The 14,086-nt window shown below is 40.0% G+C and overlaps 1 protein-coding gene across 1 annotated transcript; it reads left to right on the top strand.

Moving 5' to 3' along the window:
- The first annotated feature begins 8,004 nt into the window (after positions 1 to 8,004).
- Positions 8,005 to 10,039, top strand: LOC133862589 (uncharacterized). Its single transcript, XM_062298428.1, has 2 exons — positions 8,005 to 9,606; positions 9,716 to 10,039. Exons 1-2 carry the CDS (start codon positions 8,005 to 8,007, stop codon positions 10,037 to 10,039), a joined length of 1,926 nt encoding a protein of 641 aa, XP_062154412.1.
- The last annotated feature ends 4,047 nt before the right edge of the window (positions 10,040 to 14,086 follow it).

The raw sequence follows: 14,086 nt of genomic DNA, 5'->3' as shown, positions 1-14,086 counted from the left end.
CTAAACCTATAAGGAAAAAAAAAAACCATAACCCTAAACCCTAAACACTAAAAAAAAACCCAAAAAACTATAAACCCTTAAAAAAAGGAATTACAAAAACAATAAACCCTTAGGAAAAAAAAAAAAAAAAAAAACCCTAATCCTAAATCCTTAAGAAAAAAACCTAAACTCTAACCATAAACCCTAAACCCTTATAATCAAACACTCTAAACCCTTAAGAAAAAAAAAACCCTAATCCTAAACCGTAAACCCTTAAAAACAAAACCTTAAACCCGTAAGAAAAAACAAAAACCCTAACCCTAAACCCTAAAAAAATACAAACACCCTAAACCTATAAGAAAAAAAAAAAAAAAAAAAAACCCTAACCCTAAACACTAAAAAAAAAACCCAAAAAACTATAAACCCTTTAAAAAAAAGGAATTACAAAAACAATAAACCCTTAAGAAAAAAAAAAACCCTAACCCTAAATCCTTAAGAAAAAAACCTAAACCCTTAAAAAAAAAAAAACCCTAATCCTAAACCCTAAACCTTTAAAAAAAAAAAAAACCCTAACCCTAAACCCTATACACTAAAAAAAAACCCAAAAAACTATAAACCCTTAAAAAAAAAAAAAAAAAAAAAAGGAATTACAAAAACAATAAACCCTTAAGAAAGAAAGAAAAAAAAAAACCCTAATCCTAAACCCTAAACCCTTAAAAACAAAACCCTAAACTCGTAAGAAAAAACAAAAACCCTAACCCTAAACCCTAAAAAAATACAAACACCCTAAACCTATAAGAAAAAAAAAAAAAAAAAAAAAAAAAAAAAAAAACCCTAACCCTAAACCCAAAACACTAAAAAAAAAACCCCAAAAAACTATAAACCCTTAAAAAAAAAAAGGAATTACAAAAACAATAAACCCTTAAGAAAAAAAAAACCCTAACCCTAAATCCTTAAGAAAAAAACCTAAACCCTTATAATCAAACACTCTAAACCCTTAAGAAAAAAAAAAAAACCGTAATCCTAAACCCTAAACCCTTAAAAACAAAACCCTAAACCTGTAAGAAAAAACAAAAACCCTAACCCTAAACCCTAAAAAATTACAAACACCCTAAACCTATAAGAAAAAAAAAAAAACCCTAACCTAAACCCTAAACACTAAAAAAACCCCAAAAAACTATAAACCCTAAAAAAAAAAGGAATTACAAAAACAATAAACCCTTAAGAAAAAAAAAAAAAAAAAACCCTAACCCTAAATCCTTAAGAAAAAAAACCTAAACCCTAAACCCTTAAGAAAAAACCAAAACCCTAACCCTTAAGAAAAAAAACCCTAAACCCTTAAAAAAATATAAATAAAAAAGTAAACTCTAAACCCTAACCCTAATCCTAAACCCTTCAAAAAATATAAATAAAAAAATAAAAGCTAAACCCTTAAGTTGCATCCAAAAACCCTAACCATGAACCTTAAACCCTAAACCCTTTAAAAAAAATATTACAAAAACCATAACCCTAAATCGTAAACCCTAAAACCATAACCGTAAAATTGTAACTCATGTTCTTTCTTTTTTGGGGTAATTACCTTTTTCCCCCATGAACTACAGGCCTGTGTCATTTTGCCTCCACGAACTACCACTTCGACCAAAAGAGAGCATTAAACTATCATTTTTACACACTTTGCCCCCTTCCGTCAGGAATCCCGTTAACTTGGATGGAATATGCCATATTTTACTGTTAATTTTGATTTAAAGACCAAAATGCCATCTACAGTAATTAATAAAAAATATTAAAATTAATATATTAAAAAAAAAAAAAAAAACCCCTGAAGGAAAAGGGGTGGCGGCAGCCACCCCTGAGGTGGCAGGGTGCCTGCGAACCACCCCCAGAGGTGGCTCCGGCCACCTTTGGGGTGGCCCGTGGCCCACCCCAGCCTCCCCAGAACCTGGGGTGGCCGTGCGGCCACCCTAGGTCATTTCTAGGGTGGCCGCGCAGCCACCCAGCTTTCGGGGTGGCCGTGAGCCATCGCCAGAGGTGTCTCCGGCCACCTCTGGGGTGGTTTGCGGCCCACCCCGGCCTAAGGGGTGGCCACACGGCCACCCAGCTTCCGGGGTGGCCGCGAGCCACCCCTAAAGGTGGCTCCGGTCCGGCCACCCTAGAAAAGACCTAGGGTGGCCATGCGACCAACCCTTAGGCCACCCGGCCACCTCAGGAGGTGGCTGCCGCCACCCCCTTTTCCTTCATTTTTTTTTAAGATGAGGGTATTTAGGTCATTTTTTAAATTGAGTTAGGGCATTTAAGTCTTTGCATGAATTAGACTGACGGAAGGGGGCAAAGTGTGTAAAAATGGTAGTTTGATGCTCTCTTTTGGTCGAAGTGGTAGTTCGTGGGGGCAAAATGACACATGCCAGTAGTTCATGGGGGGAAAAGGTAATTACCCCGTCTTTTTTTACAAGTTCACATTGTAAAAAGTATGATTTGTCTCGGTCTCTTAACCCTATACAAAGAAATATGGACAAGTCTTGGATGTCAGCACGTAGGGGTATGACACAGTATAACGACGGATGTAGGGCGTTTGTGGCATTTGCCGTTAGTAGCTGTACGGCTGTAGATGGCAAAATTTACTGCCCATGCAAGTATTGTCGAAATAACCAGCGTCACACTCCAGATTACGTTCTTGCCCACTTGACAGAAGGTAGGGGGATGAACCCAGGATACAATTTGTGGTATATTCACGGTGAGACCACAAGCAGGTCTGCTGTTCGTGGTCAGTGTTCGAGTCATCACAGTGGCACAGATTCCGCTGCCTGTAGCACTGAACAGGGTGAATTCACATAACAGGGGGGGCCTTGGAACAGGATGATGACATGCACTCCATGTTGCGTGACGCCTTCGGCATGCACGATGTTGCTGAGGCCGTCAGTACGGATCCGCAACAAGTTGACGAAGGAACCTCTTGCGGGGACGCATTGAAGTACCAATAGTTGTTAAAGATTACCGAGAAGCCTCTTCACCCTGGTACCAAACATAGTAAATTGAGTGCTACTGTACACATGTACAATTTGAAGTGCTTTGGAGGTATTAGTAACAAAATTTTTTCAGACATTCTCGAGTTTATCAATCAGATGTTGTCTCTTTGCGATGAAACATTGCCAGTTAATACGTATGAGGCGAAGAAGTTCCTAAGTTTCATGGGTCTAGGGTATGAGAAGATTCTGGGGTGCCGTAATGACTGTATGTTATTCTGGAAAGACAATAAAGAATTAGATTCATGTACCGTATGTGGTGAATCTAAGTGGAGGGCAGATACACATATAGATGAGGATGGTGAGGTCATATCAGCGAGAAAAAAATGCCAGTTAAGATGTTGAGGTGGTTTCCACTCATCCCACGGTTACAGAGGTTATTCATGTCTGAGCATACTGCGCCCCATATGAGATGGCATGCAGAAGGCCGCACTAGGGATGGCGTATTGAGGCACCCGGCCGACGGTGAGGCATGAAGATCGTTTGACATTTTACATCCAGATTTTATGGCAGACAGTAGGAACGTCTGGCTTGGTTTGACAGCAGATGGATTTAATCCTTTTGAGAACATGAGCACATCCCACAGCACATGACCCGTAATGCTTGTGCCGTACAATTTGCCACCTTGGATGTGCATGAAACAGACGTCGTTCATCCTGTCACTGGAAATCCCTGGACCGAGCTCACCAGGTATGGATATTGATGTTTACCTTCAGCCATTAATTGATGAGTTGCTGGAACTATGGAATGTAGGGGTACAAACATTTGATGCTTCAAAGAAGGAAAATTTTAATATGCGATTCCATTTGATGTGGACAATAAACGACTTGCCAGCGTATGCAGATTTATCTGGTTGGCCTAATAGGGGTATGAAGGCTTGTCATTGCTGTATGCAATCGACACGTTCTAAACAATTAAAGAACGAATGTAAATTTTGCTATATGGGGCACAAAAGATACTTGCCAAATGAACATCTGTGGCGGATGAACAAAAGAACATTTGACGGTATTGAAGAATTTGACAGCGCGCCAAATGTGCCATGCGGAGACGAGATCCTCCAACAGTTAGACGGAGTTGCGTTTGGGGATGAAAACGCGGGTAAGAAGAAGAAACGAAAGAAGCGGAAAAAGAGTGCAGGGAGTTCTGATGATGTTATGTGGAAGAAGAAAAATATTTTTTTCAGATTGCCGTATTGGAAAGACAATTTGCTTCGGCACAATCTTGATGTTATGCACATAGAGAAAAATGTCACGGATAATATACTTGGCACTATTTTGGATATCAAAGGGAAAACAAAGGACAACCTGGCAGCTCGGCTGGACTTGCAGGAAATGGGGTTGAGACCTAAGTTGCATCCGTTCACAGCCGCAAATGGTAAGACGTATATTCCCGCTGCCTGTCACACGATGTCTAGGGAGGACAAACAAAATTTTCTGAAGGTTCTTCGAAATGTGAGGGTCCTGGATGGATACGCCTCGAACAATTCACGGTGTGTTCGGCTCAAGGATGGTACAATTTCCGGGTTGAAGAGCCATGATAGTCACATACTGATGCAACAGCTTCTCCCAATTGCATTGCGTCGGTCATTGCCAGATAAAGTTGTTAGACCTCTTGTGGAGATTTCTGCATTTTTTAGAGGCATATGCTCAACCAAGCTATCACAAGAAGGGATGGACCGACTGCAGGGTGACGTCTGTATCACTTTGTGCAAGCTAGAACAGGTATTTCCTCCAGGATTTTTTACCAGCATGGTCCACTTGGTCGTGCATCTTGTGCGCGAGTGTAGACTCGGCGGACCCATGCAGTATAGGTGGATGTACCCGGCAGAGAGGTAAAATTTCGCGTAATATATACATATATATTTTGATTTAATTGGTTCCCTAATTGACGACAAAAAAAATATCGTGTATGTGTGTACACCAGGAGTCTTGGGAGTTTCAAGTCTACTGTGCGCAATAAAGCGGCTCCTAAGGGGTACATTGCAGAGGGGTACATAGCGACCGAGCTGGTAACGTTCTGTTCAAGGTATCTGGATAACGCACCAACATTCCACAATAGACCTCAGAGAAATCCTGATGGATCCAAGGGAGCGGGCACGCGAGTTACCCTGAACCGGTTGACAATGCACCAGATTCATCGTTATATTGTGTTCAACTCAGAAGAGTTTCACAATTTTCGGATGTAAGTAGTGTTTATATATTTAGCAGAATTCGAATAAAATTATTAATAACAATTATTACATAATTGTATATGCTGAATGTAGGATGCACAAATACACGCTTAGACGATCATTCACTAGGGGTCACATTACGGATGCTCTTATTGAAACACAACATCATGAGCAGTTCTGCGAATGGTACCGTGCATATGTAAGGAAATAGTGGTAATTTTGAAATTGACAAAATTTATGCGTGTTCAGTGTAATTAACCAATGTGATCTTTAATAATTTAAATTATAACATAAGTCGATGGCCTAGACGATCAAAGTAGGGAGGAATTGCGCCACAAATTGGTTATGCGTTGTAGAGGGCTAAAGGAGACAGCAGTCAAGTACAACAAGTACATGGTAAATGAGAAATTGTTCCGCACGCTCGCCCATGATGTGGGAAGGAGGACTCAGAACAGCGGCGTATGTGTTCCAACCGTCGAAGGCGAAACGTACTACGGACAGTTAACCGATATAGTTGAGGTCGAGTACTATGACAGGACTACGTACGTCTTATTTAAGTGCAATTGGGCAGACCCCACGATGGACAGAGGATTCAGAATAGACGAGTATGGCCTAGTGTTTGTCAACTTCAATCACCTTGTCCACAGGGGAGAACTGATGAAGGACGAGTCGTATGTGCTTACATCTCAGGTAGATCAAGTATTCTACGTCGAAGATGGAAGGAACCTAAATTGGGTTTGTGCAATTAGGACCAAACCGCGCAACGTGTATACGCCGTACTTTCCGTATACATATACTGGACATATGCCATGTGGATCTGATAGTGAGACACAAGATGATAGATTTCCTCTGCCACAAACCGGGGAGATGCAGATGCCGACTGTGGGGTTGGACAGATGCTAGCATAGGCAACGATGCAGGGCCAGTTTGTGGGGTTGAGACAGAGGCCAGCATAGGCAGCGAGTCAGGGCCTGGGGCTTGGAGAGAGCTAGATGCCTTTATCTGGGGAGAGCCAGGGGCCGATATCTGGAGAGAGCCAGGTACCACTTTCCGGTGAGAGTCAGATGCCAGATTTGGGGGGGAGCCAGATTCTCCATGAGGGGGACATTGCGATGTTGGGTACCGATCAGTTGGCCCCCGATAGCCCCCAGGATATGCTTTCAGATGATGATCAGCAGCCTCCACCAGCAGGAGGGGTTGGCGAGGAGGTCTCAGGCGACCCAGCACATACAGATTAACCAGATTCGGTTGATGGGTAAGTACATATTTAGACATCCTTAAAACTCATATTATGTTACCAAAAATAAATATTAAGTTTGAAAGAAAAATAAATTGAATTTACAATTTGTTTCTATAATTATGTTTTGGGGTAATTACCTTTTCCTCCCATGAACTACCGGCCAGTGTTATTTTGCCCCCACGAACTACCCCTTCGACCAAAATAGAGCATTCAACTACCAATTTGACACTGTTTGCCCCCTTCCGTCAGTCAGACCCGTTATGTCCGACGGTCAACTGCTCACGTGCATGTCAAGTGCCGTCTACCCCATTTTTATTCCGAAATGCCCTCCGGTACGATTAAAGGCGAGAATACCCTTTTTAGCGTGGAATACCTCAAATGCCCATGAATTTTGTTTCATTCTACCCTAATCTGCGCCGCACACTTCACTATTTTTGGATTCAAACCACACTTCACTTTGAACATTGAAAACCCTAGAACAACATTCAATCCTCACGCAATCTTCGAACATCAAAATCAGCCTATAACAACTACCAATTTGCTACAAGTAACTCTGTTTGTTGGAGATTTTCGGAATTGTAAGTACTTTTTATTTAATTTGTTTGTTTTCATTGTCTCTGATCAGTGACCTGTTGCTTTCTTATTGTTGATTTCTTTTTGTTGTTATTTGTTGGTAGTACCCGATAGATTTGCTACTTGGGATTTGGTTTTATTTGTTTAGGGTTTCCTCTTTGCCCTAAGTGGTCCCGCAGTGGTCGGCCCTTTGTCGGTCAGTGGTTCTTTTTCTTTTTTCTTTTTTTGTTCGGAAGTGGTCCCCTTTGTTACTTTGTTCCCCTTTGTGTGTTAAAGTTCAACAATTTTCCCCTGAAGTGGTCCCCTTTGTTCCCCATTTGTTTGTTGTGTGTGTTTTGAAATTGTTTAGGGTTTTGTGATCGTTGGGTGTGTTTTTAAATTGTTTTCCATGAAGTGGTCCCGAATGTTGGGTGTAAGGTTTCTTCAGTACATACATTATGAAATTCGCCTCTTATCAAACACGGTATTTGGTCAAACACGGTATATGGTATAATATAACTAAATTAAATTGTTTAAATTGTTTTCCATAAAAACTGCTTCCCAATTATGTGAAATTAAAATTTTTGAATGAACTATTGAATTAAAATCAGACAAAAAAAGATAAAAATATTTGGCCACATATATAGAGTAATATGCCAAACTTGTAGAAAATGAGATCTGGAACTAGGAAAATAATGGAATTTTTTTCTCTTTAAGTATTTAGTAGCATTATTAGTTGTCATTTGAGATTATGGGAAATTTGGTAAGCTTTGACTGAATAGTTTAAAAAAAGTAAGTAATATCCAAATTGAAATAGAGATAAAAAGTTACAGCAAAGTAGAAAAAACCCACTACTTGCAGATGTAAAATAGCATGGCATTAGTTGATTTGACTTCATTGTTCAGAAGTGACCGTGAAACTCTTTGTTAAAATGTTTATGACCTATAAACTTCTAAGTTTTCGAAATAAAATTTAAAATTTAAAACTCAATTCAGTGTTTGTATGTTTTATGTGCAGTGTCAATCAATCCTATCACTTGAACAATGGCAAACAACGATGTCATTTTTAGGGTTCATTACAGGGGCCGGTTTGATCGGCGATACAAATGCACCTATGTTGGAGGGCAAATAGGGTTGTATGAAGAGTCGTATGACCTAGATTGTTTGTCTTTTTTTGAGATCGAAACAGTAGCTGGAAAATTTGGATACGAACCAGGTGACCTGGTGTACTATAGAATACCCGGAAGAGAATTAGATGATGGGTTGGTTTTATTAACATCTGATGAGGATGTCTCCAGAATGGCCGAGGTCTTATTAGGCCATACACTTGTATTACTGTACACGGTGTCTTTTGCAGATGCTGGTGCTGAAGTAGGGGCAAATGAGGGTGAGGGTGAGGGTGAGGGTGAGGGTGAGGGTGAAGATATTGTGGAAAGTGGTAATGAGGAAAGGAGGTTGAAGGTTGTAAATGATCCATACTGGCATGCATTGATGAGTGACGATGACGATGCATGGGATGGGGCTGATGAACCAGAAGCTGGTGGTTCAAAACGTGATGATGATTATAGTCCTCATTTTGATGATGAGGGTGATACTGATGAGGAGGATGGTGGTCATGGGGAGGGTAGCCATGAAAAGGCAGCTGATGTTGGTGGTTTAAGTGGTTCGGCTACTATGTTGGATGATGAGGAAGAGGATGAGGTATCCTCTAACTTAGCTAGAAGTGATATCCTCGTAACTCTCCCTAAAAGTGATGAAGAGTATGAGGCGAGTAGTTGGCCTAAGTGTGTTACTAGGGTTTCCCAGTTTCAGGATGTGGACATGGAAGACCCACATTTGGATGTTGGCATGTCATTTGAATCTGCTGCTCAATTCAGGAAAGCTGTGAGAGAATACAATTTGTTTAGGAGTAAGGATGTTGTGTTCACAAAAAATGATGGGGATTGGGTTATTGGAGTTTGTAAGAGTAGGCCCAAGGGTTGTCCTTGGAGAGTTTATGGTTCACTGGTTACGGGTGAGAGAACTTTTATGCTTAAGTCACTGAACCCTAAACACCAGTGTACACGATGTTACAAGTCTTCGATTGTAACGTCTAGATGGATTGCAGACAGAATGACCCACAAATTTAGGACACAGCCAAACTATCCAATTGCAGCTCTCTTTGATGATGTAAAAAGGAAATGGAATGTGGATGTTACTCCTAGACAACTGTACAGGGCCAGGGTTAAGGCGAAAGAACAGGTAGAAGGTAAGCACAAGGAACAGTACAAGCGGCTATGGGATTATTGTGCAACAGTAAGACAAATGAATAGAGGGAGTACACTGTTGATGAAAGTTGAAAGGCCTACGTTAGACGTCCCACCTACTTTTCAAAGGTTGTATATGTCTTTGGCAGCATGCAAGGAGGGTTTTAAAAGGGCTTGTAGGCCCGTGATAGGTGTTGACGGCTGCTTCCTTAAGGGACATTTCGGGGGGCAATTGTTGGCTGCTGTGGGAAGAGATCCAAACGACAATATTTATCCGATTGTACTGGCTGTGGTTGAAGTTGAAACCAAGGATAGTTGGTCCTGGTTTCTAGAGACTCTAGTGGGGGACCTTGGTCCAAATGGCTGTACTGGGTGGACATTCATTTCTGACAGACAGAAGGTATATTAAAATATTGTCTTTTCATACATTTTCACTTGTGCATTTACTTTCATTGACTCAAATCTCTCTTTATTTATTTTTAATTTGTCTTCTGTTGTTCTTTGCCTAGGGGTTGATACCAAGCTTCGAGGAGGTCCTACCAAGTGCACCGCATCGTATATGTATCCGACACTTATATGCAAACTTTAGGGGTGATGGGCACAAAGGATTGGTGTTAAAAGACAAGTTGTCGAAAGCAGCTGCTGCATATAGTTTTTATGGGTATCAAAGGGAAATGGAGGCGCTGAAGAAATTGAGTCCAGCTGCCCATGCTTATTTGGAGAAGATTGACCCCCGTACCTGGGCTAGGGCTTTCTTTGACACCACCCCAAAGTGCGACTTGATCATGAACAACTTATGCGAGTGCTTCAACTCGTACATCATCCATGCCTGAGACAAGCCAATCATTACCATGCTGGAGATGATTAGGAAGAAGTTGATGAGGCGATACCAGAAGAAGAGGCAAGGAATAAGGGAGTATGTCGGGGAATGGTGCCCAGACCAATGTGGAAAGGATGTTGCAGAGTGTACTTCAACTTATATTGGGGATGGAATCTATGAAGTGTTGTGCAGTTATGGCACATTTGTGGTTAGCTTGACGGACCGTGTTTGTGGGTGCAGGCAGTGGGATATGACTGGCATTCCATGCCCACATGCCATCTCAGCCATTTTATATCATTCTGCCAAACCTGAACAGTACCTTCATCCATATTACAGTGTTGAGAATTACAAAATGGCTTATGACCCAATGATATACCCAGTGCCAAGTGAGGACCAATGGGTCAGAACCGGGCAAGATGAGGTTCACCCACCCGTTATTAGAGCGACCCCAAGCCGGCCCAAGAAGCTCCGGAGAAGGGGTCCAGATGAGCCAAGAAACCCACATTGCATGAGGAAGGGTGGTGTAAGCATGAGATGCTCGAAGTGCAGGACAATTGGCCATAACGCTAGGACTTGCCCTAGGAGGAAGAGGAAGTCCACTCCAAGCACTGCAACAGAGTTGAACTTAGATGATGTAAGTACATATATCTTAAATACCACTTTTTTTTATAACAAAATACAATTGCCAACTTTGTTAATAATTTTCCTAACCTTGGTTGTTTTGTGTCGCAGATTCCTTCTCACCCAATTGCTGATGATTCACAGCCTACGGAATCATTTACAGCTGCACAACCTGTTTCACGGCCCAAAAAGAGAGTTCCACCTACTACTGTTGATGTAGGTATCAGTAACATTTGTTATTACAAATATATATTTGTGTTATTTCTAATGACGATGTTACATATGTAGCCTACTTCAACGAAAAGGAGTAAGACAATGGCTCCCTCAATGCATACTCGGGCATCACAAAGAGCAAATTCCACAACTGTAAGTAAATACAGCTTTCCACTCTATACTTTATATGTAAATAGACTTTGAATTACTAATAAGAGTGTGTTGCACAGGCAAAATCTGTTGCTGCAAGGCCTATTAGGAGGTCTGGTAGGTTGATGGCAGCATTTAAGGAGCCCGATCCCAACAAAGAGATACCCACTATTAACCTAACATGTGACGATTCACAACCAGCAGTATGCACTCGGGAACCGGCCAGGGCACTCGGAGTTGTCATTCGAGAACCAGTAAGGAAGCCAGCAAGAGTGGTGGTACCAACAGTGGAGAAGGGTATACAAAGAATGGAAGCTAAAAACAAAGGGAAAAAACCAATATGGCAGCCTTGATGTGTTTTTATAAACTGTTGTTGGAAATATGATAGTCGACTATGTTGGTTTGTAGTTGGAAATATGATAGTCGACTATGTTGGTTTGTAGTTGGAAATTGTGTTTGGTTTGTTGTTGATAGGAACAGTTTCTTGATGTTGTAGTGGGAAATATGGACTATGTTGGTTTGTTGTTGTTGGAAACAACTTGTTTAGGTTTGAAGGAAAATATGCAGGAACAATACTATGTTTTCTGATTTGTATGTTGGAAACTATTTGTTCAGGTTCCAAAACAGTGTAGTTGGAAACAATTTGGTTTGTTGTTGATAGGAACAATTTTTTGATGTTGTAGTGGGAAATATGGACTATGTTGGTTTGATGTTGTTGGAAACAACTTGTTTAGGTTTGAAGGAAAATATGCAGGAACAATACTATATTTTCTGATTTGTATGTTGGAAACTATTTGTTCAGGTTCCAAAACAGTGTAGTTGGAAACACTTTGGTTTGTTGTTGATAGGAACAATTTTTTGATGTTGTAGTGGGAAATATGGACTATGTTGGTTTGACGTTGTTGGAAACAACTTGTTTAGGTTTGAAGGAAAATATGCAGGAACAATGCTATGTTTTCTGATTTGAAATTATGCAAAAATGCCAAAATGTTATGTTGATGATGCCAAAATGCTAAGTTGTACAAGAAACTATTTGTTCAAGTTTCGTATGTTGGAAGTATAGGTCAGTATTTTAGCATATGTACAAGGAATAATGAATCAAATTGGGGTTGTCAAAATGCTATTTTGATGATACCAAATTTCATGCCAGAAAATTATACACATTTTTTACATTTTCGAAAAGAGGGAGACAAACATTACAAGTACACTACACATTACGAAGTTTACCAATACACTAGTTACAAGGTTTCAAAGTTACAAATACACTAATCATTACAAACATATTAGTCATTACAATTTTTCAAGGTAGCCGTTTGTAGGACATATGTCCTTGACTGACACCATAAAAGTTGCCCCAAAACACAGCTAAGAAGACAACAAAAAAAACCCAAGAAAATGCCAAAATTCGGCTATTTGTCATTGCAATTTTCACTTGCATGTCATATCGAATTGCTTCGATCTCTAACTTGACCTTCAATTCTACAACTTCCTTGTTCAGCATAGCGTGCCTGTGTTGCACACGAGTCAATGCTCGTCTAGCATGTTCACACATTTCAGAATCTTTCCATTGGAAGAATCCGCAAGACCGACCAACCTATTCAATTAGAGGTCTCATAAACAAAGGTAGTTTTTCAACGTTAAAAAAAGTTCAATGGAAGGCCAAGTATAATTAAGAGTTGATACCACTTTACTTACTAACATAATTATATTATAGGGGTAATTAATGTGGAAACAAGCATACAATGCAATTATGATACATATAGACATGATGTACATATTAATCTGGCTCTTTTGGAATTTAAGCATGATCATATCTATAAATTAAAAAAATAGAAATCTAACATACATGACTAAGCTCACTGACCTCTTCTCTTTCGATTTGTTAAGATACAGTACATGCATATCACAAAAAGTGGTGCTTTCAATTTGCTTATCATTTAACCAAACCAAATACAACATAATGCTACTGAAATTATTTACAATGCCAAATAGTAGTGTTATTATTGCTAAAGTCCTCAGCAAATGACGAGAAGAAAGATATTAATGCTCTGATTTCATGAATTATCTAAGAGGTATTCATCATGCAATCATTGTCCGAACACAACTAAATAATAACCAATACCTCATTTCAGGATAATTTAACCAAAAACCACTCGAGCAAAAGAAAGAAAAAACGACCCATTGTCTTCAGTTACCCATTGTCCGAAAACAATAACCCCAAAACAGTTTAGGCAAAAAAAAAACACCTCATTGTCCAAAAACAGGAAACCAAGGAACAAAAAATAAAAAAAAAATAAAATAAAATAAAATAAAAAAATCCTAAGACAATAATCTAAGATCTAACTTTCAAACCCTAAAAAAATTACCCATTATCTATAAAATATATGAGAATAAGCAGACGAAGAAGAGGTACTACCCATTATTTACAGATCCATTAAAAAAAAAAAATCTTACCTCATAGTTCACACAACCGTAGAACAAGCGGCCGAAATTTTCATCGGTAAAGGAAGTCTTCAAAGGTGCAGGTACTCTACACCGGCAGATGGGCTCTCCGGATGTTGCTTCGCTCTTCCATGAACAAGACATTGAAGCTCTTCAAGGTCGACTCTTTCAGCGGGCTACTGCTTTGAAGTTGAAGTGGAACACCAAAGAAAATGACGTGAAAGAAGCTTCTGTTGCTTAGTTTGAATTGTTTTGTTTTGTTTTTCTTTTTTTCTTTTCATAAACTTTAATCTACTGTACCAGAGGGCAATTTCGGAATAAAAATGGGGTAGACGGCACTTGACATGCACGTGAGCAGTTGACCGTCGGACATAACGGGTCTGACTAACGGAAGGGGGCAAACGGTGTCAAATTGGTAGTTGGATGCTCTATTTTGGTCGAAGGGGTAGTTCGTGGGGGCAAAATGACACTGGCCGGTAGTTCATGGGGGGAAAAGGTAATTACCCCTTATGTTTTTTAGTGTTAACCAATTAAATGTTATATATTTTTTTTCATTAGGATACAATCCAGATGGAACCATATATTATGAGGTGATTAAGGACCCAGAGAGAAACTGGGTGCTCCCGAGGGGGAA

Source organism: Alnus glutinosa, chromosome 3, assembly GCF_958979055.1.
Source record: "Alnus glutinosa chromosome 3, dhAlnGlut1.1, whole genome shotgun sequence".
NCBI classification, from domain to species: Eukaryota; Viridiplantae; Streptophyta; class Magnoliopsida; order Fagales; family Betulaceae; genus Alnus; species Alnus glutinosa.
Note: the sequence above shows the minus strand (reverse complement) of the source record. Positions and strands in the feature narration are given on the sequence as shown.

Bases quoted from the DNA above. Each gene is read 5' to 3' on its own strand.
- LOC133862589 (XM_062298428.1), top strand. From the start codon at position 8,005: ATGGCAAACAACGATGTCATTTTTAGGGTTCATTACAGGGGCCGGTTT. The intron at 9,607-9,715 runs GTATATTAAAAT...TTCTTTGCCTAG, and splicing joins TCATTTCTGACAGACAGAAG to GGGTTGATACCAAGCTTCGA.